The sequence below is a fragment of the Hippoglossus stenolepis genome, chromosome 16 (assembly GCF_022539355.2).
Source record: "Hippoglossus stenolepis isolate QCI-W04-F060 chromosome 16, HSTE1.2, whole genome shotgun sequence".
In the NCBI taxonomy this organism is placed as follows: Eukaryota; Metazoa; Chordata; class Actinopteri; order Pleuronectiformes; family Pleuronectidae; genus Hippoglossus; species Hippoglossus stenolepis.
In genome coordinates this window covers 9282682-9310581 of record NC_061498.1, presented here as the reverse complement: position 1 = coordinate 9310581, position 27900 = coordinate 9282682, and the positions used below count along the sequence as shown (strand labels likewise).

Below are 27900 nucleotides of genomic sequence, written 5' to 3'. Positions count from 1 at the left end.
GTTGTTTTTCCAGTTGCACAAACCTCTAATGCAGAATATCTTTATCATTTTTGCCAGTAGGGGGTGACATACATTCTGCTTGGTAGCGACCAGTCTGTTTATCATAACAACCAAAGCATCCCACACGTCTCTGACCAAGTCATCCAAGCTGGCAGGGCAACACATGGCAATGTGTCTATATACAGCATCGAAATTTCAAGCACAGGGGAAGCTCAGGTGGTCTAGTCCACCAAGTTAATGTTCAATGTTAATGGTAGTACAGTGACAATTATAATAAAAAATCTGCATGCCATACATCTGTCTCCTGTATATTTAGCCGGATGGGGGTCTTTCCAGGTCTGTCAAGATAAAGCATCACTCCCAAAGTAAAGTAGATACAAACTAGAACATCACAGACTGAGGTGTTCACATAACATTTATTTAATACAACAGTTAAAATTTACATGTAAGTAGAAATATTACAGTACAAATATAAAATAGTCATATGTACAGCACCAAATATTAGAGGGCGCACAAACGGACGTGTTCCATGTGTCACCCACTAGAGTGACGAACAGCATAGGCAAGACAACATGGCTGTCTACTGGGTGAGGGACATACTGTGTTTCCCCCGCAGCACAGAGGTAGATTTTCCCTTTTATATTTTTCAGAAGGCAGAAGGGAAATCACTTCACATCTCGAAACAAACAGAAAAAAAGATCTGGTCACGTGCCATCAATTTTTTGTGATGAAACATTGGCACAAAAAAATAGCAGGTACAATAATGCCACCACAATGTACTACATGTGTACTTATACATGTGACAATTGCATTGATAATCGAGCCAAAGCAAAAGTGTGTGTGTGTCTTCCTTGTCTCGTTTTTTTGCCGGCTCCGTTTCTCACTCTCGTTTGTTCTCTCGGCCGTTGGATCACTGGGCTACAAAACATCTCTGAGAAAAGAAAAAAAAAAAACACTGAGCACAGGGCTAATCAGCTCTAACAGAGGCAATATTACCTAAAGACAGAGGAGCAGTCACATCCACAGCTCTTCTGTCTACCTTCTTAAACACTGCACATTATTGATCTTGTTAATAATTGAAATTTAACATTGTGGAGCGTGGTGATCCCTTGCTCTGGAGGGAGCGGAAACAGACAGGGAGGCTGGGAGACAGAGAAGTGACACAGCCTGCGACGCAGTCATTGTGATAATCTAATGTAATGTATGGGGCTTCTGTCTGTCTCACTGTTCAGAGGATCTCACCACGCCGAGCTTAAAAAAACAAACTGATTTATACTCTTTATAAGCATTTCCTTTGTCATCTACCTTAAAGAAAAGTGCTTGCAAATACAGGCCAATCTATGTTATGTCTTTTTTGATCATATAAAAAAAGGCTCACTAAGGCCTAATTTGTGAACATCCAGCATTTTCACATGAAACTGCTCTGTTCAGGATGGTTGACCCCAATTTACCGACAGGGACGACTCCCTACTCCCGGATAACAGTAAAAAGAACAAGCTCCCGGGTCTGCCTCTACACAACAACCTCGTTATTTCTTCCTTCTCCCCATTGACTATACAGAGAATGGCTGATGATAAGTATACAGCAGGTCATAAGTGCACTCTAAAAAAAGGTGTGAGAGTGGACTGCTCCACTGCATGCCTATTGAAGCAGGCAGGCAATTGCAGCCTTATAATTGCCAAGCTGGCCTTCGTGACAGTCTTTGGCATTGTGTGTTACTTGCTAACACTGAATGCATAGACACATTTTACACGACAACAAGCGCCACCAGTCTGGTGGTCAGAATCAATGAAACAGTGATCGATCATTATTCTCAAGAGTGCGAGTACAGTCCTTCACCTGGAGACTACCGGCACTGACTCCTCTCAGACTCAATACATTCTGTACATCGCACCGTCTCCTTCCATGATTTGCGTTTAAATCACACATTACATTCACTGACAGAAACCAGTATGTTTACGACAGGGATATAATGCCATTGTGTGTCTCATCCTGTGAGAACGCACGTCAACAGAGAGCACCTATTCACAGATGGGGAGCCGAGCGCAGCTACATTCACCGCCTCTCTCTGAAGGAAAAAGCGTAGGAAAGGGAAACCCCCAGAGTCACTGAGAGCACAAACGGGAATCAGTATTCAAAGGAGAAAAGGCTTGTACCATATTTTTAGACTGGGATTTGCAGCTGACTCAATGAATTATGATCAATTTTCTTTGGCGCAGAGAGAGAAAAAAAACAAATGACAGTGGGGCTGAGAAGTGTGTGTGTGTCATCATTTCTGTGTCAAAAGGCTATAGACATTCTCTCCTGGGCTATATCGTGATGGAGATAGGAGATGGATTAAAAAAGAAATTGGGGATGGAGTAAATGAGATGGATGGAGAGAGTGCTGTTGGGGTACAGAGAGACAGGGGGGAAATTCTCAGGAGTTCAGATGGAAAAAGGGAAATGCGACAGAGCCTTTTTCCATGAGTGCTTGCTCAAGGCACTAAGCGGGAGGGGCCATATGGGAGCAGGATCAGTCAAAGTGTCCCTACAGTGGCATGTCCCCTCAGGCAGTGTCCTTCAATAATCCTTGTCTGCCCTATGTGGAGTTGGGGTGCCCCACGTAGACACGAGCCTGGCAGGAGGGCAAACAGTCACTCAGTGCCACGCACATGTGGAGCTGAAGCTACAAAAGGCCTTTCAGAGTATGTTGCTTTAATAAAAGTTTCTCTTGTTTGGCATGGACGTGGCCATTATTGTGCAAATTTTTTTTGTTTCCTTCGCAGTGAGGTTCGAGGTTCGAGGTCCAACAGTTTCAACAGAATCTTTATTGAGCACAGAAAAAAAAAACTTCCACTTCCCCAGTAGGTCCTCCGGCCTCTCCAGCTCATCGTCCACGCAGATGCCAGTAAGATCCTGCTGGACTCAAGTTCCACTCTCCCATTGCGTAAAAAAAGCCCCCAACACATTGCTGCGGTGTCACAGGACGAGTGAATGACGCTGGCCCCTGACGCGGGTGCACTGCTCTTTCGGCTGGGTATCAAGTTGCCGTCTTTGGCCCACTTCTGGCCTCTTGGAGAGTCACCTGTCCTCGCCGGAGGAATGTTGCGACTGACGTGCCTAGTGACGCCAGCACTGACTCCAGCAGCAGCTCTGCATAGCGTGTTGGGTGTCGGCGCGAGCTGCCACTGTGACTGCTACCGCATATGTGAGTAAGGATTGCAAGGGCCATGTATCTGTGCGTGTAAATATGCACGCAGTGTGCACTGCATATTTGTGTGTGTCTCCTCTGAGGTTGTTTTGACACTGGACACCTGCTGTCTGATGATAAAAGAGCGTGTGAGGCATTGGTGATCCCTCATTGCCGAGCCAGAATGGTCCAAACCTTACAGACTAAACAGATCCTCAGCGCCCTGTCTATCTGTCCTTCCACTTTGAATGATTTCTCAGTCCAACTTCTCTCCGGTATGAGCTGAGCCAAACTCTGTAAAAAGGAATAGAGGGGATTTGTGACAGGGTGGAGGTGAAGTGGCTGCTTCTCAAGCCAACCCATGAGCTCCCAGCCTTGGGTATGTCTCTGCTTTCGAGCTCCTATAACTGTTTTCCCCATGTGCTTCACAGGGGACACTGCTCAGAGGTGAATGACCCTCCTTCTTTCTTTTTCCTCCTCTTTTTCTTGTGGGCAGTCCAACAGGCAGTGGCCATCAGCAACAACAGAAGACCCATGACAAGTAGCACCACAGACACCACTTTAGTCTGAGGCAGGTCATTGTAGGTGTAAGTCACCCCCGTTCCTGCCACACCGATCACCAGAGAGATGATTCCAAAGGGAAAGATGCAGCGGTACCAGGACTTTTCCATGCCTCCAGTGGCCTGGGACAGACGCTCCAGAGAGGACAGCACGTCCGGGACTTTGGCACCCCCGCCCTCCAGGGCCTGACTGTCCTGCCCGGAGCCGGTCTGGGGCTGAGGTTGGCATGCCAGGTGGCCCGTTGTACAGCCCATCTCGATGGTGTGGGCTGGTGGATCCGGAGACCCGGCTGCAGCGTTGGCCTCTTGGATCACGTTTGCAGTCTGGCCTGGAGAAACAGACAGAGACAGAGAAAGGCAGAGAAAGAGAGAGAGAGACAGAGGGGAGGAGAAGGAGGTCTACGTGAAACCGGAGAAATGACTGGAGCGGGAATGGCTGGAGTGTGTCAGATGAAGTCAGCGCGGAAATCCACTCACACTTTCCCCTTCTCTCCCTCCCTCTCTGGCTGTTTCTCTGTACGCTGCCTGCTGGCTCTCTGGCAGCACATTGTACACTCTGCTGAATGTAGTGATGGGGGATATATAAAGGAACAGAGGGGGTGGAGCTTGGGAAGAAAAATGGGGAAGTCCAAGCGCTTCCGATTGGTCTTCTACTGGGTGACGTCCGACACTGAAGCACAGAGAATAGAGGTTGATCAAAGGGGTTGATGAAGCACAGGAAGGGGGAGGGGAGTAAAATGCTCCCTCTTGTCTTCATCTCCCCATCACTGCCTCTCAATTGCTATTTTTTTGTTTTCCTCCCGTATAAAAGCCTCCCCTGGGGGACACAGAAACCCGCTGCTGCTTGGAAATGAGGGGATAAAGGGGGATCCCTCAATATTTCAGACTGGAACGCAGTTTTTCCTGAACATTTAATGAGAGGAGGAGGCGTCTCACCCTGCACTGCAACTTCACATATGTGTCACATCCATATGGCAATTGCACAGGAGCTGTTGCACCACATCAAGTCAACAGAAACAGAAATCCTCGAACCACCCACACACTTTTTACGTACACGCGCTGAAGACACTGGTTTGTATAGGAGAATAATGCACATATGCTGTCTCTGTAATAAAACTGTAAATACACTAATGAGCATTCCCCCCCCTACGTGACAGAAAGACACTCGTGTAAAAATACACAAATGGCCCCCACACATTTCCCACCCACACACATACACCCACACACACGCTGCTGGTGCCAGTCCTTTCTGAATGGAAGGCGACCAAGTTAATCCCCCGATAGGATCGAAGAAAATCAATCATGAAAGCTTGCTCTCCCTGAACTCACTAATCTTACTCCTCTACATCTGAAAAGACACGCCGGGGAAAGATAAAGGTGTGTACACAGCTGAATGTCTGTTTTTATCTGCAGGCATTAGCAGATTTACTATGGCAACACTTCCTTTTCTCAAAACTTATTCGTACATGGAAAATTGTGATGATGTGATGCTGAATAGTTTGGGTTTTTTTTAAATTATTTTTATTTATAAAACACTGACATGACTTCATTTTGGTAACAGGTTTTTCCCCTGATGATAAAGTGAAAGGATTGTTCCTCTATAATGGCCACAAGGCACACATTACCATTTTCAAGAGCTAACTAGTGTTCTCATTTAAATGCCTAACATGCCTCCGTTGGAACAGGACAAGTGCTCTTTAGTTAAGACTTTGTCTTCTCAGAAAAGACAACTTGACAGAGGAAGCTGGCTTAGAGCGGCTGAGTGGCTGTGGGGTCAAATAATAAACCCAAACCGCAGTCTAACTGATGACCAGTGACTTTATGATCTCTGCTGTAGCCCAGTCAGTAACACAGCTCTAGATGAGCAGAAGAGGGAAAGTGAGGAATGTTTTTGTGAAGGTTTGAACCAAGAGAAAAGAGATGTTAGAGCTCATTAGACGTGAGAGAAGTGGATTCTTGGAGGCACTGTTCCGTTTCTGTGGATTTGTACTTGGAGTCCAGTCTTGTGGTAAATGAAAGCAGGAAGGTCTGTGTATGAGAAAGCAGAGCGTTTTCATTGTTGATGTTCTCTTTTTGAGAGTGTGTTTGACATACAGCAGCACTGTCAGGGAAACGAAATCGAAGAGTCTCCCACGGAAAGTAGAATTTCTGACGAACTGCCATGATGACAAAACAAGGCGTGGGAATAATGGGACAGAGGCGTGAGACATGGGTAACCTGGGCAGGGCCAGGCCACGGGGATGGGAGGGGAAAGGCTCTGTTGGTGACAGCCAGAGCCAGGCAGATACTGATGCATGCGGGTCACAGGAAGGCTGAGTTGCGTAGGCGCAACTCCCTCTGGGACCTGTGTGTAGGGTTGACGTGATCTCAAGGATGCATCCCTGCCTCCTTTACTCTGCTCACACACACTGATCCAGGACTGCAGGGACATACAGTCCTGTAGAGAGCAATTGGCTGCAATCGACCAATGGTGAAACAGTGTTGAGATACTGGAGGCCTTGCGAAGACACATTTAAGCCTAGAGCCGTTGTTTGAATTATTGTCCTCCTGCTGTTTGAGGCACAGACAATGTCAGGCTGAAATAGTCATTTTTTTTATAATCTGCTTTTTATTCCTCCCCTCAGGGAAACAGGTCATTTCCAGCTTGCAGCATGCAGAGAGCCAGGCCCCGAAGCACATTGTCTCTGTGAGTCCAACAGCTTTTGGTGTGCGTGTCCCCGAGTTTGTGTGCACATGAGGGCTGGTGCAGCCGGGCTCAAACACCCACGTCCTGCTGTGTGAACCCAGCGCCACCTGTCGCCCAGTCTGGCACAAATCCGTGCCATCCACACGTCATCTGTGGGCACGAGTCTTTTCAAGCTCTCCAAGCCCTGCAGCATCTCACATACACCCTCACATCACATGACTACCAATTTTCACACATCACAGGGATGTGTGGTCTCCATAGTGCGGGCTCCATATGTACTATCTTATCATTCACGTATGCCAGATCGAAAGAGCCCAGCATGGAAATCAAATGTATCATATGGTGAGGTGCAGGTCCGTCTTGTGGCAAACAGACAGTATCTAATGAAAACTAGTCCCGTTTCCTCGTGTGATTCTAGGTCACAAATTGGATCCAACTGAGGATTCATTAATTGATTATGATTTAATAGTAATGACAACACAAGTGGTTGATATCACTCACCTGCCTGTGTGACCTCCTCTGTCAGTTGACTGCCCCCTGCTGGCAATGGCTGTTTGTGTCCAGAGGAGATTTCTTTTGAATATTTCAGATACATGAAAGGACTCAATGTTTACAGGCTGAAAACATTATCTTGTCTCTAGCTAAACAAACCATTTGAAAACAAATTTGTCACAATACGGAAACCAGGGCTTTTTTTTTAGCTCAACTCAAACATGAATGTATTTGAGTATGTACATGATTTTAATAGGACAGGGACAAAATTGTACGTACACTACTTCACAGTCAGAGAAGGAAAGATAATAAACTATTAGAGTCTTCAGACATTCAAGTTATTAGACAGAATGAGACACTGAATAAATAGAGTCACGGCAAATTACATTTCTTGACAATAATGACAGACATTTTTTAATTCCCGTATAAAAATGTTCTTGAATTATCAACCACTATTGATTCTAAAGCAAACCAAAATACTGGTTCTGCAATGAATCTTATTTTAGTGCAGTATAAATATGATATGATATGAAAAATAAGATGTGATCTATACATGTGTGCTATGTTCAAGTTTATTTGACAGTGTCTGGGCTGTATTATACTCAGAGGTGTGTATAATATTTTATATCTCTTATGTACACAGTTGGGAATGGACAGGGTACCTCATGCACTGGTAACTCAGTGTATTACTGTATGTTCTGTGGTCAGTCAGGCTCACAGTCCAGGACTGTGGCAGGGAAACGCTCCCCTCCTTCACCCAGCAGGGAGTACATGCCTCTCAGCACACTGGCGCTGGGACATCCAGGCCCTGGTGCTATAGATAAGAGCTGAGGGGACATTGTGTCCGACAGAGCCTGAAACAGAGAAGAAAAGTCTCTCAGTGCATTATTTCTTAGACTTCATTGACTCCAAGATGAGCACAATCAAGTATGCGAGTACCTATAGTTTATAAAGGTGGTTTGATAACACAACTCTGACCTGCTCAAGGTTCATCTCCTGCTGCAGCAGTGCCACCCGCATCCTCAGCTTCTCCACCTCTCGCAGCTCTGCCTCCGTGGTGTAGGTTATAGTCAGGGGGAGACAACCTCCCTCCGGCCTCCATCGATCCCGTGTTTCCAACTCTGACGAAAAATACAGTTATTTTTAGAGTGTGCGCGTGAGCAACCGTACCCTAAAACGTTTTCCTGCTTGCCTCAGCTTTAAATAGCCAGGCCCTCGCCTAGCCACGTCAGGATAGACAGCTTTAAAAGCCCATAGTCGCGGGGAGGGGGAATCTGTCGAGGCCAAGGAAAGTACTGATCTGGCGCTGAGGTTTCACTGCAGCTCTGTTTTCATTTTCCATATGCCGGGATGTGGAGAGGCTGCATTAGCTCATTAGCACGCCACATCCATCACAATAAATAACTGGTGAACGTAAACAAAACTCCTTTCCTGAAGGTGATACAGTCATTTGAGTGGTGCGAAATGGAAAAATCTCTGGACATTCAGCGTCATGACAACAGTATCAGTGGAGGTAGTGGAAATTATACCATCTGTACAGAGAGTGAGTAATCATTCAAAACACTGCTGAGTCAAACGCAGGGTCGTGATTTCTCCAGCAGTTTCCTCTTTGTTATTTTAGTGTGTTATTTGGAATAAATCATTCTAATGATGTTCTTGATTTGGCTCATGAACGTCTTCGCCTAGCAAAGGTTACGTTGACATATAATCTGTTGGAACTTGTTTTTCCTAGAACCGGCATAGAAGTACATAAAGCAATAATAATAAATAAAATAAATGATATTGCAGCAGAAGCACGGGTGTTTTAGTTGAACTGCTCTGTGTTTGTGGTCACTGTTATTGCAACAATTACAGGAATATTTCAAATGGTCAGTCCAGGGCACTGAGCACCAGCAGATGGAAAAGCTCAACACTCATATATCAGTTTAAATAGCTCTCATAAATTCACTTCCTGCCAACTCCCCTTGCAGTTTCTTCCCAAATTATCATCTTCTCACCCACACACGTGTCACAAATCGAATCAATCTCTCATCATTCCTCGACTCCTTATTTTTCCTCCATGCTTGTGTGATTCTGTTCAGGCCAGTTACCGTTTACTAAGGTGGTTTCTGGGGTTGCTTTGGCCAGAAGCTCATTTGTCCGGCAGTGATGTGTGAGGTCGAGCCCTCGATGAGTCAGCTTGTCGGCCGGAGCCCCGGTCTGATCTGGGCTGCCACACGGCGAATCCTCGGGGAACTAGAGGGATCAAAGGAACATGGTCATGGATGAGACACTGGCTATTCTAAATTATATATATATAAATAACTGCAGAAATAAATAATTAAATACATAAATACAAAAATAAATAGACTTTGTTATGAATAATGCAATGTCTGTATTTCTAAATTATTTATAACTGTATTCATTTATTTGTTTCTGTTTTTCTATATGTATATATTTACTTCTACATTCCAATATTAATTTGATTATTCTACACTATATTTATGTATTCATATCTGTATTTATGTATTTCTACATTTATTAATTTGTTCATTTATTTATTACTGTACTTCTACATTTATTTATTTTTGTGTCCATCTGTAAATTAGGTAGGCAGGGTTAACTCAGTCTAAAGTCAGATGAGTAGGCAGGTAATTATTTATTTATTCATTTATACTTTACTAATTTTCAGGCTGATGAGAGAATGTGCTATATTCAAATTTGTTCAGAAACATACTGATTTCTAATAGCTGGGTATTGGTGATCAGCAGGTGTGGAACTGAGTGCTCAACATTACGCAGCATGGAAAACATGTCTCGGGCCCTTTGTGATGGGCTGTACTAGAAAAAGGAAGGATACCGTATCTCTCATTCTCTCCATGAAGTGACTCCTCCCAGGCACAGGATTCCTGTGTAGGGCAACAACTTTTTCCCACAGCCTAAAGATAACACGGAGAAGAAAACTTAGGGCCAAACTAAAACTGTGGAGTAAAGAGTAGTATTCTCATAAAATCCACAGATCTAATTCAGCCAACCTGTTTTGCTTGTTCCTTAAAGATTTCCATTTTGTGATCTGCTCAGACGTTTTTCTGCCGAATGCAAACAGAGGGATTATAGCGGAGCACCTGTTTCGTCTGTGACCGACAAAGCACCATTATTAAAGTCCCCCTGTGTGAAAACATACCCATCGTGTCGAAGCAAACTATGAGCCGCAGCCTCGTGTGTGTGTGGAAAAGGCAGTGTGTTATTTGAAGGAGGTGCGGAGATAGCAGCAGCTTTGCCCGGGTCACCACCACTCAGCACGCCGCTTTTAATAGTCCTGTTTTTAGAGTGCGAGGTTGAGATGCGAGTTCCCGAGGCTGAAGCGGCCTGCTGCAATTTCCTCGCTGCCTGGTGATGCACAACCTCGGCTGACGAGACAGGATGCTTCTGGATTGTGCTTCTATTGTTTGTCTTGATTGTGTTTGGCTTTCCAGGATTGTTGCTAGCTGAGGGCCTGGAGCCTTGTGTGGAGGATACTGATGATCCAGGTTTTCTGTGCTCTTTTCTGTCAAGACTGGCCAATTTAGAGCTCGATCTGACGGTTGTTCGACCTCCTGTAAACGACGCAGATGACTCCGCTACATCTTTTAGAGGCCGAGCTGGCTTGTTTCCGTCTGGGTCCTTTACAGAGGCTCCTGAGCGGATTCGAAGAGCTTTCTCCAGAGCTTGCTCAAGCAGTTCTATATCTTCCTTCTCCCCTGGTGCGGTATCTGTGTCTGAGGAACAGCACCAAAGAAACATGTGGTTATAGTTTAGTTATTTAAACTTTGACCACATGTTTCTTTGGTGTCTGTGTCTGAGGAACGGCACCAAAGAAACATGTGGTTATAGTTTAGTTATTTAAACTTTGTTTAACCAGTAAGTCTCTTGAGATGCATAATTTCTGATGCAATCAAAAGCATCTGCATGGAGTCGTTAACATTCAGTCATTTAGGGGCACACAGTGAATGTAGAGAAATCACGGATAGCACAATTAAATAAGGACGTGGGAGGCACTCAAGAGAGAAGTGTGACCATGTGTTGTCATCTTTTCTACGAGGCTACATTAACCAAAAATACTATATATTTTTTTAAATAATGTCACATGTGTTGCATTTTTCTTGGTGGAGACTTTGAGACTTGTTTTCCCTTTTTGTTCTGCTTTTTGTCCTGTTTGTTTTTATTGTTGTTGTTTACCTGTAGCTGCAGCATCGGAATGTTCTGCCTCCTCAAAGCTCGAGTTGTGATGTGGTGCTCTGTGGAAAAAGAATTCATGTGACTACAGACTCAAAATAACCAAGAGGCCCACATTAAGCAAACGTAGGCATCAGTAGTAGTAGCAGCAACATAATATATTTAATATACGCACAAACATATGTGTTAATAGGCAAGTACTGATATCCTTATTAAAAGTAAATAAAAATAATTGTTTTCACACCACACACAGGGGACTGGTATGTCTTTCTCAAGCTCGGGTCGTGGGAGTCTGAGGGTCCTGCGCAGTATCGGGGCTGTTCCTGGGAATGCACTTTTCTGGACAGTGGCTTCAGATGTTTTATCTGGGATCTGCTGGATCCACTCTCCCAGTTTAACCCAAGGGGTTACAAGCTGTTACAGGCTGTTACAGGCTGTTACAGGCTGTTACATGTTGTTAAAGGCTGTGGGAGGTAACTTGAGCCCCCTTATGCTACTATCACAGGGATCATATTACATTTCACCTTCCACATCTGTTCTAGCTGTTCTTTCCGCCCTTGGTACGTCTGATATATATATAGAAGGAAGGATTGATGCTATAGAGATTCACTACAAAGTTAATTGATGAATAAAAACTATTATTTACTTTTTCCAAAACATCCTCACATTAGTTTTACAGAATTTTTTTTTTTGCTGTTGGTTAAGAATGTGTTAACATGTCGCAACATTGAACAGGGAGTTTTTCAAAAGAGTTGCACCTGCTGTGACGAACCAAAAGGCGCTGCTGGGATTCGAACCCAGGATCTCCTGTTTACTAGACAGGCGCTTTAACCAACTAAGCCACAGCACCAGTTATCCCCGTGGCATGACAGATCATACTATGTATTTAACCTCATTAGGGCCCATAGCACTGCATTAACTTGAAGTGAATTTAATTTTTTTTTTTTTCGTGTAAATGAGAAGTGGAAGCTCAAATCAAACAGTGTGGTGGATGACTCAAATGCAAAGTAGTAGTATAGTGTAGTATAGTGTAGTATAGTACTCACAAACTGTGTAATAATTCCCTGTAGAGTTGAATACTGTCGTGGATCCTGGTTTGTTCCGCTTTGCAGGACTTGATCGCCCGTTCAACCACAGACAGCACTGACATGACGACAGACACGATCGACCGACTGTTAAAAGTTTCGATTTAAACACCGATTCAACGATTGTACAAGTTAAAGAATCCACAGGGTCGTGCGGAAGTGGGTGAAACACGTGGTCCGCCGGTGTATTTCCATAGAAACGACGAGGTGACGCGAGCTGCTTCGGGTTGACCCGCGAAGTCAAAAGTAACGGATGCGGAAGTCACGTTTCTTCCTCGGTGTTAGAATAGAGCAAAACAACATAAATGTTTTACATTGTAATTATCGCTCTGACGCTGCTGTAACTTTCGAATTAAATGTCGCAATGGTTTTAAACAACCTGCACGACAAACAAGAAACTTTTTTGATTTATTTACAATGACCGAGTTCTCGCGAGAGGTGCCACAGCTGCCTCGTGTACTTTTCTTTTTTTTTTACAGCTGCCACAACCACGTCTAACACCATACTATGATAAAGAAGTAGATTTGTACAACAATATGTATTGATACTACTACTACCACTACTACTAATACTACTAATAATAGTAATAATAACAATACCAACAATAATAATATTACTACTACTAATACCACCACTAATAATAATAATAATCAAAATAATAATAACAATAATAATATTGATACTACTAATACTAATAGTAATAGTAATAGTAATAATAACAATAACAATAACAACAACAATACTATTGATACTACTACTACCACCGCCACCACTACTAATGCTACTACTACTACTAATAATAATAATAGCAGTAATAACAATAATAACAATAATAATATTGATACTACTTATACCACTACTATTACTACTACTACTAATAATAACAATAATAATATTGATAGTATTACTACCACTTCAACAACAACTAATAATAATAAAAATAATATTGATACTACTACTACTACCACTACTACTACTAATAATAACAACAGTAATAATAACAACAACAATGATAATAATAATAATAATAATAATATCATGTTTCATATTGCAATGGCACAATAACCACTATGAGAACACTTACTCTTTTTGCCCTCTGTTTGGGAATCTCTCCATGTACTGCTCTCATGAATGTGACCTAGTCTATCTATAAACCACAAGTGTTGAGTGATGACCCGTAAGAGCTTTGTGGATCATTTCACATCGTCCATTAAATTGAGTAAACATGTTGCCAAGTCAAGTAGCCTGTTTACAGTGTGGTGCAACTGCCTGTGAGTGAAGCTTAAAACAAGGAAAGAATATGACTACTTTTGGGCTACTTTGTTGTTGTTTAACTGCTTTGTGTAGCATAGTGTAACATATAGATCCAAACAACAGATGCCTATTGCTATATCCAAAAAAGATCTCCCGCTATTTAGTGTTTTTGATGCAATATTTGAATGTTGTCAAACATTGTTTATCGAGGCTCTTATCCATAAATGGACTAACTAGCATCTGAGAGGATATTGCTTCAATTTGATCAAACCAGAGCGAGAGTATTGAATCCCCTAGTACTCCCTCCTCTCATTGAATTGCATCAGTGGCACACAAGGCTCTTACCAAAGCAATATAATGTAATGGCGACAGCTTGGCAGCCCCATTGGAGGGAAGTGAATCATCCCGTTAGCTCATCTCCCCCCACACACACACTAGCCCCCTGTGGCTCAGTGGCACAGTGGGGGTGGTGGGTGGGGGCAACCAAGCATCTGACAATGCAGGCTGTGATTGTCTGACGCGCGCACACACACACACACACACACACACACACACACACACACACACACACACACACACACACACACACACACACACACACACACACTCTCTCTCTCTTTATCTATGCATTTACACAAACAATATACTCACAGATATGCCTACAAACACTGCATTCAGTCAAACACTAATGGACCAATCAGCTAAGCAACACAAACAACCACCTTGTTCATAAATCAGGAACAGCCTGCATGAATCATTTGTACACAGGACACCTGCTAAACTCATTATGAAACCATGATCTGTGGTGTACATGCACAACATGTTTGTAAAGAAGGAAGCATGTGTTGTTTGTCCAGAGAGGGCCAGAGCAGCATGTCATGATTCAACGCTGGAGAGAAAGGTATGATTCAGTTTGAGCAAGTTCTAGTGAAGCTCTACTATAGAAAAAGTGTTATATATGACAAGTTTAGTAGGTAAACATACTGAGAATGAGCCTAACAAGTTGGCTCCTCAGTGGTGCCTCTGTTTCTAAAGACCTGCATGATGCAGTCTTATAATTCTGTATATTTGTAAACATTGCATTGACATATACACAATGGGCTTTAAATGAGCAAAACAATGAATCTATTTCAATTCAACAGCCTATTTGACAATGTTGTGCTCGGGTAGCCCTCTGAAAAGGAGGAAAGAAAAGAAAGAATGGTCTCTTTATATCAATTCTTTATTAAATACTTATTCAAAAACCAAACAACTATGATAACAGAGACAATTAAATGATTACACTAATGTTGTGATGTGGTTTTCTAATAATGACAACTTTGTAATAATTCCAGTAGGTCCTCAGAGAGCAACAGCGGCCGGGTGATGTTAAAAGGTAATTTATTTGGCAGCAAAGATTTAGACACATATCTTGTGGGAGAAATTAGGGTTTTGTAAATGGAGCAGCCGTGTTTTTGTTAATTTCAGGAGCTCATTTTAGATTAGATTGACAATTGACTTTGCTTTAGGCTACTAAATGATCTCAAAGGTCTACAAACACACTTGTAAGGAAAATATTGAATTGAGAGTGACTGTATAAACTATAGGCTCGATATCATATCTGTTAGAACCAAAATGTTTAAACATTTTATATTCAAAATATAATTGTATGAACTGCACTGTATATGTTCATCTTCATTAATATTTCAGAAAATGTGGTGTCTGTACATATCTGCTGTGCAATTGTTTAGCTGTCCATAAAATCATGTTTTAGTTATGTATGCAGGTAAAGAAGACAAACTTAAATTTGTCTTCTTTAGTTCGGTGTTGTTTTATTTCTATGCATTTTGTAAAATAAGCGCCAAAGAAGTTTATAATGTTATTATTATAAAGTTGTCACAGCTTTGAAACTGCCTCAGAATCTCTGCCTAATCGCGATATTTAATTTGAGCTGACCACAGACTGTTTGGAAAGCAGCTGTTTTTAAAAGTATACAATCTACATTACCCTGTTGAGCTGTTCCATAGTTTGTTAAGACTTCACATTATTATCAAAGACCCCTACGATGATCAAAGACCCCTATCACCCCAGTCAAAAACTATTCTGCCTGCTGCCATCTGTCTGACGGTACCGCAGCATCAGGGCTCACACCACCAGGCTCAGAGACAGTTTTTTCCCCCAGGCCATGAGACTTCTAAACCCCTCCAATCTGTCACTCGGTCATTCAGTCTACTCAGTAGTAACATACTTTATTTTAGTTTTAAAATCTATATATAGGTGTATATTTTATTATTTTTAATTTTTAATTTTATTATTATAATTTTTTGCTCTTGTTATATTTTGGAGCATGGCTAGAAGGGAGCCTGTGATCCAAGCATTTCATTGCCAGCAACTGCTGAATGTAATTGTTGTGCAAGTGAAAAATAAATGAATATCCTGATAAGTTAGCAAATGGTGCGCTTAAAAAAGAAAAATCTGTATCGGTTCCACTTGGCAAAGGAGAAGGAAAAGCAATAATCAAGAAGAAAGGAATGGAGATATGGCAGAAAAGGTGGGAGGAGGACGAGAAAGGACGGAAATATAATAAAATACAAAACTCAGTCATCACCAAGAACTTCATAGAAAGGAACAGAAGGGAGGAAGTCCTTATAACAAGACTAAGACTAGATCACACAGGACTAAATTACACCTTGTTTATAATGGGGAAGAGGAACAGTGACAAATGTAATAATAGTAGTAAGAAGAAGAAGAAGTGTCTGAAGGAGAAGTATCACAGGTTGTTCCTTCCCGCAGCAGTAAGACTATACAACCAGCTCTGCTCCTAGTAAAAACACCACAATTATTATGGACTGCACTCTAACAATTTAAAGGTTCAGTGTGTAGGATTTAGCGAAATCTAGTGGTGAAGTTGCATGTTGCAGCTGAATACCCCTCACCTCACCCCCTCCCCTTCAAAACATGAAAGAGAACCTGTGGTAGCCTTCAGTTGTCATAAAAACTCAAAAGGTGTTTATTTTGTCCAGTGTGGACTACCGTAAAAAACATGGCCGCCTCCGTAGAGAGGACCCGCTCCTGATGTAAATATAAAGTATTTAAACATAAAGGGCCCATTCTAGGGTAAAGAAAACAACAACTTGGACAATTTAGATGAAACGCACTAGAGAAAAAACATCACTAGGATTATTTTATATTCAATTTCACCTAAATCTTACACACTGGACCTTTAAGTCTCAACTGTGCAATATTCACTGTGCTATATTCATCGGTTTTGCAATATCAACGGTTCATGTGCAATCCATTCACTCTACATATCCTCACACTTCTTCCTGTCTTTACACTGTATATACTAGTTTAATTACCTTCATATGATTCTATATTTCTATATATATTTTTTATATTCCTTACACTTAAGTATTGCATGTTACTTATTGCTTGCTGATGTCTTTTTGACTCTTGCTGATGTAATACTGCAAATTTCACAATTGTGGGACTAATATAGGATTTATTATCTTATCTTATTAAGAAGAAGAGGAAGAGGTCAAGAGCACAGAGTACAGAGAATGACGCAGAGTGAGAAACGCATCGACTCCGTGTTGTTGTGAACACAGCGTGACTCCATGTTGCTCTTTGTTGTGTAAGAGGTGAAAACTTTTGTGCTGGTGTATATGTTTTTTGGGTTTTTTTTGCCTCCTCAGCACTTTCTGCAGGGGGAGCCAGCGCCTGACCGCGGCCGGGCCGACAGGAGGCGCAGTCGGACGGCACAGATCCGCTTCCAGCCTGTGAGTCGTGGACGGACCGTGTCGGTGTGAAGGTGAGTTGAGCTCAATGTCAACACAGCAGCTAGAACCTCCCGATGTGGCGACGCAGAAACCGAACTGGACGGACGAGCAGACGCGTCGCCGTCGTGACAAAGTGTGACGCCGCTCGTCAGACCTCAATCGAGTTTGCTAGCTTGTTGCAACGCCTAGCCAGCCGCTAGCTAACTTGGCTTGTAAAGTTAGCTGTTGTCAGAATTGTGCTCGTAGCAAGCGAGAGGCGACGTGACAGTGTTGTTATTGATCAGAAACAAGGAGCTGCGCTTTTGGTTAAATTCAGTAGATACACAAGCACAGATCTCTGACCAGCTACATCCACCAGTTGGTGTTGGAGGGCCCGAGCTGCTTTGTATGGCTGTGTGTGGATGTTGTTGACAAGCCTGTAAACAATGATCAGCTTTAAATCTCACGTTGGCCTGTGTCCCTTTCAGAGTAAAGGAGGTGGAAGGTTTCAAGCAACTCAACCAACTGACAGAAGGAAAGTTTCTTTTGACCATCATCATCATCATCATCATCATCATCATCAACAGCTACAGTGAATAGGAGTGGGGTGACATCAGCTTCCCCCCCTTTTCTCTTTAGATCACTGCTTCCTCCTGGGTAAGGGTCAACAGAGACTGGGTTGGAACATAAGAGACTTTTCTATCTGTTATTTGTGACATTAAGGGGAAAGTTCACCCAAACATGGAAGTTTACTCATTATCGACTCGCCACTATGCCGATGGAGGGTTTAAGTCCACAGAACACTTTTGGATTTTCATGGGTAAACAGCGTTGCAGCCAAATCCAATACAGTTGAAGTAACTGGTGACCGATTCTTTAAAACCTTAAATAAACAACAGAAAAACAACAGAAAATGCCTCCATACTGCTCCTGTGGTGGGATCCAAGTGTCCGTAAACCCAGACATTCATATTCTACTCCAAAAGACGTAATTTACACCATGTTTTTAGCCTAATCGCATCTGTTATCCTGCCCTGAAGCCACGTCCGCGCCTGTACCACAGGGGACATTTAGTGAATTTTAATTTTTGGGTGAACTATGCCTTTAAATTATGATTTCCGTCAAAAGGAAATTTAAAAAGTATTGTGGCAGTCTGTTTTTCTACAAAAAATAAGGGGTACATTATGTTCTGTAGCCTGTTCTGTGTTGTTGTTGCTGTGATGTACAAAACCTGTGCAGTAGTCTGTGCCTCTAGAACCACAGCGACTACTCTCTGCTGTCCCCTTGTTTATTCTGGCAAAGAGTTATATAATCATGGCCACTTTTAGACAGCAGTAAACAAAGGAAACTAGGATACATTATACAATCTTACACGAGGTACAATTGTAAATACCTTTATCCGAACTGTACCAATGTAGTCAAGTGTATATATATGTTTCAGATTAAATCGCATATGTAGAGTAAAAAAATGCTGAAACTTAAATATATCTGATGCCATTATTTTTTTTTAATGTGATACTGCTACATTTATGTCTTTCACTAAGAACACACCACTAATGTCAGCAGAGAGTATGGAGACAAAGAGTGTGTCCAATGGAGCGGGGCCTGTGTATGAAGACAAAGAGGACAGCCTCAGGTAAATGCCGTGTTGCCGTCTATCATAGGACAATGTGGAATAACATTACAGAAGAATCAGGTTGTTTCTGTCAAACACATGTTATAGCTCCTATTATGGTTTTATTTCCCTCTCCCCAGTCCTGAAGACCTGTCTGAGGTGCTGGCAGCGGGGACCAAAGAGGTCCATGAAAAGGCGGAGAACACCCAGTTTGTGAAGGATTTCCTGAGGGGACGAATCCGCAAAGAGCTCTTCAAGGTCAGTTTGGAAAAAATGTTTAAGTGTAAAGATAAATTATGAAAGTAAAAGAGAAAACAAAGAACAATTTAAAAGGAGAAAAGCAAAATATCTAACTTTTCTTTCCTGACTCTCCAGCTCGGCGCTGTGGCTCTTTACTACACCTACAAGGCCATGGAGGAGGAGATCGAAAGGAACAAGGATCACCCCCACTTTGCCCCGCTTTATTTTCCTGCAGAGTTGAATCGCCATGAAGCTCTGGCCCGTGACCTTGAGTATTTTTATGGTCCAGAATGGCAGAGCCAGGTCAGCTGCTCCCAGGCCACCCAGCACTATGTGGACCGTATCCACCATGTGGGACAGGAGGACCCAGTGCTGCTGGTGTCCCACGCCTACACCCGTTACATGGGGGACCTGTCTGGGGGCCAGGTGCTGAAGAAAGTCGCGCAGAGGGCCTTAAAGCTTCCTCCCACAGGAGAGGGCCTGGAGTTCTATCAGTTTGATGCCATCCACAGTGCCAAAGCTTTCAAGCAGCTGTACCGCAGCCGAATGAATGAGCTGGAACTAGACGCGGAAACGAAGAAGAGGCTCGTGGGGGAGGCTGTGAAAGCCTTCAACTTCAACATGGAGGTGAGAGGCAGTGCAGGAGGAAAGTAGGTCAACAAAATAGAAAAGCTATGTTTGGAATTACTGGTGGGTGATTTGTTCCCAGGTGGTGATGGTGACGTGGTTAAATTAGGTAAATGAAATCAGGAATCAGGCTGCAGGCTGCAGGAGCCCAAACATTAGCACCTGTGCTGCTGCCGGCTGCTGCTCCTACGCTCGGTGCTGTGTGCGTCAACCTAACCTGACGTGGCTGTAACTCTAATCCAGCCACATGATTGGTTCGGCGCGGCTCTATTCTCATTATGATTAACTGTGTGATATGGATTGAATGAGTTCTATCGACGTTGTATTGACCGTGTCTTATATTTCTATCGAGGAAAAGTTATTTTGCGTTAATTATCGTTTTATCGCCCAGCCCTTTACCGAGGTGGGCTGTATTGATTATTAACTGCATTTGTCTTTGCCTTTTTGCGATGTTTTTTATATCAGTTTGGTAAATGATGATGATACTTTGAGTACTAAACAACATTGATAACAATACATATGCATGTGTGTTTGTGCTGGTAGGTGTTCGAGGAGTTGGAAGAGATGGGGAAAACCATCCAGGAGGATGTTTTAGATGCTGGCTTGCCTGTCCACGGAGCAACGGGTGGTGACATCAGCAAATGTCCCTACTATGCTGCCAAAATGAGTAGGTTTTTATACTTCTCTTTGTATGCATTATGCTGCTATGAGCAACTGTTGTTGTTAAGGTTTGTTTTCTCTTTTTGTGCTTCCAGCGGCGTCGAGTGGAACGGCATATGCCTGTCAACTCGCCATGGCCGTACTCCGACACCCAACAGGACAGGTTCTGTTGGCGACTTGGATTGCTGCTCTGGCTGGATTCGCTGCATGGTATCTGATGTGATCCCGCCTCCAGCCTGTCATTTTGCTGCTGAGAGAGAGAGAGGGAGAGGGAGAGGGAGGAGAAACATTGAGGGAAGGCGAATAAGGAGATTGAGACCATTTCATAGCTTAATACAAACATTCTTTAGGGGTCCAAGTTAATTTAATATTGCACATTGCTAAAGAGGGAAGCTGACAGGAAATATCCTTGGATCTTTGGAGGATTTATTGGACTATTAGCACATCATCTCCATCCATCTCTCATACTATGCCTTGATGTGTCCCTTCAGTGTCTGGTCGTACCTCAAAACCTTCTGGAGCTGCTTGCTGATTTGAGCACAAAAGCACATAGTGTGAATAGTTCGATTTTGCATGAAATGACTTTTTGATGGGACCCATTTATAAACTGTAACTGGCTATACAGCTGACAATGATGCACCTATTAATGTTAAAACATACTATGCAGAGGCTGTGCATAGAAAAGCACAAATTTGATTGAAAAATTAAAATTTAAAATTAAGTTTGGTTAAAATGCAACAGTGCTTTATTAAAATGTATTGTGTAAACGTCCCCGTACACATTGATGACGGTTCCAAACATAATATGAAAATACAATACACTGTTACACAAGTTCTGTTCTTTTTTTTAAATCCATTCTCACATTTCGTTATTCATACTTGGCCTCCAGAAAGTTAGCACATGTGCACAGACAAGTGATGGGAATCAGAAGCTGTTTTTCAAGATATAGCACACCTACACTTTGACAAGTGCATGTTTTATTAAAACTATTTCAGATAATTGAATGTCTACTGATGCATGTTGAAATGATTTAATTCTCTGCTTTGGTTTTTTAACCTATATTAGGATTAAGGTGTGAACAGAGACAGTTTCTCTGTTTGAGAAGGAAATTCTCTTCTTCTAATATTAATGGTTTATCTACATTCTTCTAATAGACCTGTAGTTTATCTACATGACGGTTAATTATGTAAGAGGTAGGTCTTTTAACAGCTCATTTGTTTTGGATACACAAGTATCTACCATCGCTACAACTGTGTACCCATCATCCATATTGTGTTGTGTATGACTTTGAAGGAAGTTTTGTCCTGTTAGTACAAAACTTTTGTGTCGCTTGTACTGTATGCAGTGTAATTCATTTTAATTTTCACCCTGACACATTCATGACATTTTATTGAATTTGCGTTGTCTTTTCCATGCTTTCTGGACTTGTTGCACACAGAGTACCAAAGGAGATGTGTTGATAATAACGTTTAAACCAGGATGCTGTGCTCTCAACGCATACTGCATGTGACTATGCAGTATTCTTTCATTGGCAGAGCTCATTCAGGACAACAGCTGGAGTGCAGCTGTTTGGTCACAGCCATGAAAACCTAAGTAATGATACTGCTGTGTTATGTGTTCTAGTTTCTCAGGTTCATGCTGCAGAAAGATGACAATATAGTATGTTGGGTATGGACTGCCTGATATACCCCTGTAGTGTCCATGTTTAATTCATTTTCATGCCAGTGTTTTGTGTCAAAATGCTATAAGTGTTTTTGGAAATACAGAAGGGACACGTACTTGAATTTCAGGGACGCAGGTTGATTAAAACTTGGTGTTACGTGGGGAGGACTAATTTGTGTTGATTTTGAATTCTCTTGCATTTTCATTAACCCCAGTTCTTATATCCCTTTGTTTGTCTAACTGAACAGAGCTTTATTAGTAACTGCCAAGATAGAGTAACCTTCATTGTATGAGAGTGAATATCCAGTAGTATGTTGTGCTGCCAACGGTGAAATGAAACTCCTTTTTTTTCTGTTCATGCTGAAATAAAGTGGATTCACTTGGTCCGATGTTTTCGATCACATCTTTATAAAACACCTCATTAGCTTCACACTACAAACCCAGTGGGGGAAAATGTTTTTTAAGAGAAGATTCCAGATTCATTCACTAGACTGGCACTCAGTAGAGCTCAACAGAGCCGTATAGATTCTTCTCTGATCCACGCAGCTTCCTTATAGCAAGTTTTGTGGTTATTGGTCCAGTAGTTTATTGCATAAACCTGTTGACTGACAAACCAGAGGTGAAAACATAACCTCCTTAGCAGAGGTAATACAACTTCCACACATTTATCAAGGATGTCACCAATATTAATAATAATCAAATAGTGTGACATTTGTATCCCTCTGTCAGTCCATCACTTTGATTCAGATTAAAATATTTCCCAAGCTGTCCGACTGCAGGGGAGGACATTTTGTTGAGACATTCATGAAAGATGTACTCATCACCATGAGGCATTGACATATGTATGCTGAAAAGAAATATGCAAATGTCTGCCGGATGGTCTTCTGTATAATTTGGTACAGACCACTGACAGTACTAATCAGAAGTAATTGTACAGAAGTATTAACAAACTGCAGTCACAAATGCATTTGACCCTTTAAATAGCGGATTGAGATCACACCTCATATTCTGGAAACCAGTTATTGACCCAGTGGACCGTGTTATATAAAGCAGAACATAATAGGACAATAAGTGACCTCATTAACTTCTCCACACAGGATCACTGAGGATAATATTACATTTATTCAAAAATAAAAATGCAGGTTTATTAGGTGCACATGTGCAATGCAATGCAATCCGATACAATCTCCCTGCAAAAAGAAATTCTACACGTCGTTTGTAATGTTAGACTTTGGAGATTAGTTGTGTTTTGATTGCATATGAATGAGGTTGAAACGTATCTTCACAAATATGATAAATATATCAGATTTAAGTACTATTACTTTAGACATTTACAGAAAACAGGCTTTTATCCAGACCACAGCTTTATTATAGCTGTGCAGTATATATTTTCTATACGACACATTGTTGTGTGTATGATCTATGGCTGTCTATGTATAAATGTAATTACAGTTCAAAACTCCCAAGTGATGCCGGAGTTAAAGGAGCGACAGATGAGGGTGAGTGTCAGGAAAGTGACATCTCCATTTTTTTAATCCTCCATCTCAGAGAGCGAGAAATCACCAGTGGAGACACTCCCACACTGTCCAACACTTAAAACACAGAAGTAAACATGTAGTCTGACGACGTTGGACCTGTGATGTGTGACATTGCTGAGAATTAAAGTGGAAATGGGGGAAAACACAAGAAAAACATACGGATGGACAAAGGCATCAGGGCGATTTAATCCCAAATAAAAACGTTTGACTATTCTTATTCTTTGTCAATACAATAATTATTTTTTTGTGCACATGGATTCTGTAACCACCATCGTATTTAGTTTTCTTGTGGCAATCAGCAGAAAACCCACACGCACAGACTCATATTATAAATGGCCAGTCTTTGTAATTAAAGTAGCCTCCGTGGACATTGGACAGAGAGGTGAGTGGCTGCTTCATCCCCTCCTGGGAGGATCAACTTGGGCAGATAAAAAGAGAAGGTAATCCTCTTGTTTATCCACTGCAGGGTGTGATAGGTGGGTCCTTACTGATCCATCTAGAACCCTCATAGTCCTCATCCACCACCCACTGCTTCTCAAGCCTCTGTCCCCTTTCCATGATGCGTCTGTCTTTGCTTTACACTGCCGTCTCCGCCCGCTGACCTGCAGGTGGGGTCTCTCAATTCCAGGATCTTTTACCTTGAAGAAAAGAAAAAGGAAATTGTTGGAGATTTGTGTATAAAAACTTTAAAACTTGATCTCCCCATTGTCTCAACTTTGAAAATCTTTTAACACAGCTATATTTTTTTTGCAAGTGTTTGTCATTTTCAGCCCATAAAGAAGAGTTTAAAACCACCATTAACTTTACCTAAGGAGCAAAAATCTGTCTTTAAACCTGAAAGAAGCAATGATCTGACATTTATCAAGATAACTATCGATATTTTTTGTTTTTTTGTTTTGGGCCACATTGCCCAGCCCTACTTAAACCCCATCTCAGTAAAGGATATCAGGAACTGGCAGGTAAGAGAAATAGTGAATTTGTCAGTGAGAGTGTTACCTCTTACCTGTAGTGGTGTTAGTGACACCGGTCACCGTCCCCTCCACATCTGTCTCGTCCTCAGCATAGCTCATCAGCAGACCTCGCTGTCTGTCTGTCAGTGTCCTGCACAGGAAAACCACTTCTGTTTACTTGTTCAGTGTGATTTGGAAAACTTTCTTTTTTTATAATAAGTTATACAAATAGATGAACAAGATGTGTGTTTGTCTTACTTGGGTACTTTTATTTTGACATGGACATAGTGTTCACCATAGCCGTAGCCGGTGACACGGGCGATTCCCTTCCCTGCAAGTCGGATCTTCTGGTCTGTCTGGATTCCTGCAGGGATCTGAAGATGGGAGAGTTCAAATTAAAACCATCTAGCCAATTCTTTTTATTATGTGTTTGACGTTTACCCAGAGAATGTACTAGTCTGCTTACCGATAAGTTGAGCGTTTCATAAAGGCCCTGTGTTCTGGCCGTGCCGCCCAAAACGGCTTGTGCCACAGAGACATAAAGGTCAGAGTGAAGGTCTGCACCGTCCCTCCTGAACACTGGACTTTTCTGGACCTGGACACCAAACCAGAGCACAAAGAAGGATTTCAAAAAGCAGGACACCTCAGGTTGTTCAGTTTAAGAGCTCAGACAGCTCAATGTCTCCTACATGTCCACACGCAGACATACAACACAATCCTATTAACGAGGAAAGCATGCACTACGTGGAGAACTCTTTCTGGAGATACTCACCTTAAACGTGATGAAGATCTCCTTCTTAGCAACTGGCATTCTGACTGTCTGACCATTCTCCACTCCTTAAAGCAAAAATAAGAGTCAGGTGGTGCACATAAGCAACATCAAATGATGACTTTCCTTTCTCATGCAGTGTATGTGTGAACATTTTCAGCTTCTCATTAATATTCATGGTTACTTGGTGATAAAGAAGCAAAAAAATAAGAATGCAGAGCACAGAGCATGTTCATCTGGACACATTTTCTTCCATTATTTCTATTCAAGCATAATGAATCTACAGCTGTATTTCATATGGATATATAAAATGGATTAATACGGGTATATCAGCCAAAATAAAGGCAGTGGAATGTAACTGACCTGCAGGCACAGGAACCGTCACAGTCTGCTTCTGCTTGGTCTGTCCGGCCCCACGGCAGGAATGACAGGGAGTGGAAATGACTGTGCCTTTGCCTCCACAGCGCCGACATGTGGAGCGCATCACAAACGGACCCGTATTCACTGTCTCCTGCAGGTGGGGGACGATACACGTGTTTGGTAATGCGACACATATGTGAACACTTTTACGAGTGGCAGCGTATCAGAGCTCTCACCATGCCGGACCCGTTGCAGTAGTGGCAGTGCTGGACCTTGGTGCCTGGTTCGTGGCCCTTACCATCACAGCGCTGACAGACAGCATCTATTTGAATGGATATCTCTTTGTTGACTCCCTTTGCTGCCTGAGTGAAGGTCAGCTCCATGATGTACTGTGCCAAGAGAACAAGAGAGAGTTAGAAATTCATTAATCTGCATAAACAGATAAAAAAATACCAAATTTTAATCAGGTGAGCTCCTCAAAGGCAAAATCAAGTGCTCCCCTTGACATTAGTCCTATTTTCCAGTGTCCCGCTAACCTCCTGTGGCTGATCGAACATGGCATTGAAGTCACCAAACCCTCGTCCTCCTGAGAATTCCCCAAAGATCTTGCGGAAGAGCTCCTCTGGATCCACGCTGCTGGCCTGTCCACTCCAGTAGTGGTGCCCTCCACCAGCCTGACCAGCGTCAAAGCCCGCTGAGCCGTACGTGTCGTACTGCTTCCTCTTTGTTTCATCACTGAGGATCTGAAACACGGGGACACGGTTTAAACAGTGCATCGCAAAAGGAAACGCATCATTGCGAGAACAACCAATAAAGAGTGAGAACAAACCTCGTAAGCTTCAGCCAGCTGAGCAAATTTCTCCTTGGCTTGTGGGTCCTCTTTGTTAGTGTCAGGGTGGTACTTTTTGGCCATCTGAGGAACAACAAACACACCGTCAACTACTGTGAAGATTGGTCAGCTGAGAACCTGCGCAAACTGTGGACATGTGTCGGGCAGGAACGGACCTGGTAGTAGGCTTTCTTGATCTCTTTCTGGGTTGCTGTGCGAGGAACCTCCAGGATCTTGTAGAAGTCCTGCTTGCTGCTCGCAGGAGCACTCGTGTGAAAGTAGTGTGTGCAAACTGCATGGGGTGATTTGAGACCTGAAAAGTATTATAAAAGAGTAAATGGCTTCAATTGTTGCCTGGTAATATCAGACCTGGTGCAGGCCAGCAAATAACAAAGATGGGTGGTTAGTTTTTTCCTTTTCAGTTCATTGTTATTAGTATTTTGCATTTGAATATCTGCCTCTTACTTTCTGTTATTATTGCTGCTGTGTCTTGCTCCATCATCGTTGTTATTACGATGTAATTAATTTGAAAAGTGTCTTCCTGTTGTAGTTTGTAAGTCCTGTCAGTTCTAACATAAACATCATTAACCACAGAAAATAGAGGAGCAGAGCTGTTTAATCATGACTTGATAACAGACAACACATTGAAAGGTGGTCGTTCAGCATGTCTGCATTGTTTTTGTTTTTACTGTGGGTGAATTTGCTGGATGCATGGATAGAATGGAGATACTAGTAACACATGTTTACTTGGTTATGATGAACAGAATAGAATATAAGTGAGTAAATAGCAATAGCAGAAACAAATGTTAGCAATATCTGTCTGACAGGTCAAATTCAACCTGATGACTGCAGGTCACAGTTAGCAACACTGATCTCTCGTGATCTGCTCGAGCATGAAGCTAAAACGTTTGAGTTACAAGGTCTTCGTATCTTTAAAGCTAATTTTATTGTCTTGAACTGCGTCACATGGATAAACTTGTAGAAACCTAGCCTAGCCTAGCCCAGGGCCATATGGCTAATGCACCACTCACCTGACAGCCCTCTCAATGTCACGGCTTTCCCTGCAGCGCCGCACGCCACGCCGCCCGCCCGCCACACTGTATCCGCACCCACAGTGGAAACACCGCGGACTCCTCCATGACCGGCGCCCACTGCGGCCCCGGCGGCCCGGCGGCGGCCAGAGGACACGAAGACTGTGACCCAGCGTGAGGAGCAGCGAGCAGCCGCCATCATTTCTTCACCCACAGACTGCCGCTGCGCACCTACTGCGCATGTCCGGAAGAGAGTGGGCGGCACCGGCAGCAACAAAGATGTTCAATTTGACTCAAGATGGTGCTCTCTGAACGAAACGTGTTTGTCTGAAATCACTGGCGCTGTTTTGTTTTGTTCTGATTTCATTAATTACACTGACCTGCTGCAACTGATGCTGTCACTCATCTGTCATAATCACCATGCATGGTTATTCACATGGTTT

At 42.6% G+C, this 27900-nt stretch overlaps 4 protein-coding genes and 1 non-coding gene across 11 annotated transcripts; 1 reads left to right on the top strand and 4 right to left on the bottom strand.

Annotated features, from left to right (window-relative positions):
• Nucleotides 1–397: 397 nt before the first annotated feature.
• Nucleotides 398–4645, bottom strand: LOC124854963. The gene is made up of 2 exons (XM_047343884.1): nucleotides 4209–4645; nucleotides 398–4060 (listed from the first exon to the last, which is right to left on the bottom strand). The coding sequence occupies exons 1-2, from the start codon at nucleotides 4486–4488 to the stop codon at nucleotides 3597–3599; spliced, it is 744 nt and encodes a 247-aa protein (XP_047199840.1). The 5' UTR covers nucleotides 4489–4645; the 3' UTR covers nucleotides 398–3596.
• Nucleotides 4266–12579, bottom strand: LOC118123447. 3 transcript variants are annotated; one of them, XR_004698581.2, is made up of 10 exons: nucleotides 12149–12579; nucleotides 11106–11164; nucleotides 10072–10645; nucleotides 9923–9976; nucleotides 9748–9826; nucleotides 9000–9144; nucleotides 7888–8030; nucleotides 7572–7763; nucleotides 6919–6990; nucleotides 4266–4401 (listed from the first exon to the last, which is right to left on the bottom strand). XR_004698581.2 is itself a non-coding variant. In XM_047343883.1 (8 exons), the coding sequence occupies exons 1-8, from the start codon at nucleotides 12250–12252 to the stop codon at nucleotides 7614–7616; spliced, it is 1308 nt and encodes a 435-aa protein (XP_047199839.1). In that variant the 5' UTR covers nucleotides 12253–12572; the 3' UTR covers nucleotides 7022–7613. The 3 variants fall into 3 exon arrangements, 1 of the variants encoding a protein (XP_047199839.1); XR_004698583.2 differs by having other exon boundaries at nucleotides 10072–10725; nucleotides 12149–12224; XM_047343883.1 differs by lacking the exons at nucleotides 4266–4401; nucleotides 6919–6990 and having other exon boundaries at nucleotides 7022–7763; nucleotides 12149–12572.
• On the bottom strand, nucleotides 11879–11952 carry trnat-agu. Its single transcript has one exon. It is a non-coding gene; the product is annotated as a tRNA-Thr (tRNA).
• A 4517-nt stretch (nucleotides 12580–17096) lies between the features above and the next one.
• Nucleotides 17097–22364, top strand: hmox2b (heme oxygenase 2b). Of its 4 annotated transcripts, none has more exons than XM_035180432.2 (7): nucleotides 17097–17231; nucleotides 17667–17835; nucleotides 18721–18812; nucleotides 18932–19049; nucleotides 19167–19658; nucleotides 20202–20325; nucleotides 20414–22364. In XM_035180432.2, the coding sequence occupies exons 3-7, from the start codon at nucleotides 18733–18735 to the stop codon at nucleotides 20539–20541; spliced, it is 942 nt and encodes a 313-aa protein (XP_035036323.1). In that variant the 5' UTR covers nucleotides 17097–17231; nucleotides 17667–17835; nucleotides 18721–18732; the 3' UTR covers nucleotides 20542–22364. The 4 variants fall into 4 exon arrangements, with proteins under 4 accessions (XP_035036323.1, XP_035036327.1, XP_035036326.1 ...); XM_035180436.2 differs by having other exon boundaries at nucleotides 17116–17231; nucleotides 18743–18812; XM_035180435.2 differs by having other exon boundaries at nucleotides 17116–17231; nucleotides 18740–18812.
• A 719-nt stretch (nucleotides 22365–23083) lies between these two features.
• On the bottom strand, nucleotides 23084–27690 carry dnaja3a (DnaJ heat shock protein family (Hsp40) member A3a). 2 transcript variants are annotated; one of them, XM_035180430.2, is made up of 11 exons: nucleotides 27458–27690; nucleotides 26603–26739; nucleotides 26427–26510; nucleotides 26134–26340; nucleotides 25834–25986; nucleotides 25601–25748; nucleotides 25241–25305; nucleotides 24935–25063; nucleotides 24727–24842; nucleotides 24522–24619; nucleotides 23084–24156 (listed from the first exon to the last, which is right to left on the bottom strand). In XM_035180430.2, the coding sequence occupies exons 1-11, from the start codon at nucleotides 27657–27659 to the stop codon at nucleotides 24137–24139; spliced, it is 1359 nt and encodes a 452-aa protein (XP_035036321.2). In that variant the 5' UTR covers nucleotides 27660–27690; the 3' UTR covers nucleotides 23084–24136. The 2 variants fall into 2 exon arrangements, with proteins under 2 accessions (XP_035036321.2, XP_035036322.2); XM_035180431.2 differs by lacking the exon at nucleotides 23084–24156 and having other exon boundaries at nucleotides 24511–24619.
• Nucleotides 27691–27900: the final 210 nt, after the last annotated feature.

Coding starts and splice junctions, on each gene's coding strand:
- LOC124854963 (XM_047343884.1), bottom strand. CDS start 4,488: ATGAAGACAAGAGGGAGCATTTTACTCCCCTCCCCCTTCCTGTGCTTC. Junction 4,061..4,208: donor GAGGGAGAGAAGGGGAAAGT/GTGAGTGGATTT, acceptor CTGTTTCTCCAG/GCCAGACTGCAAACGTGATC.
- LOC118123447 (XM_047343883.1), bottom strand. CDS start 12,252: ATGTCAGTGCTGTCTGTGGTTGAACGGGCGATCAAGTCCTGCAAAGCG. Junction 10,646..11,105: donor TTCCGATGCTGCAGCTACAG/GTAAACAACAAC, acceptor GCTGTTCCTCAG/ACACAGATACCGCACCAGGG. Junction 9,827..9,922: donor TTAAGGAACAAGCAAAACAG/GTTGGCTGAATT, acceptor TGTTATCTTTAG/GCTGTGGGAAAAAGTTGTTG.
- hmox2b (XM_035180432.2), top strand. CDS start 18,733: ATGTCAGCAGAGAGTATGGAGACAAAGAGTGTGTCCAATGGAGCGGGG. Junction 19,050..19,166: donor TCCGCAAAGAGCTCTTCAAG/GTCAGTTTGGAA, acceptor CTGACTCTCCAG/CTCGGCGCTGTGGCTCTTTA. Junction 20,326..20,413: donor CTACTATGCTGCCAAAATGA/GTAGGTTTTTAT, acceptor TTGTGCTTCCAG/CGGCGTCGAGTGGAACGGCA.
- dnaja3a (XM_035180430.2), bottom strand. CDS start 27,659: ATGATGGCGGCTGCTCGCTGCTCCTCACGCTGGGTCACAGTCTTCGTG. Junction 25,749..25,833: donor ACTGCAACGGGTCCGGCATG/GTGAGAGCTCTG, acceptor CCCCACCTGCAG/GAGACAGTGAATACGGGTCC. Junction 24,620..24,726: donor GTCAAAATAAAAGTACCCAA/GTAAGACAAACA, acceptor TTTCCTGTGCAG/GACACTGACAGACAGACAGC.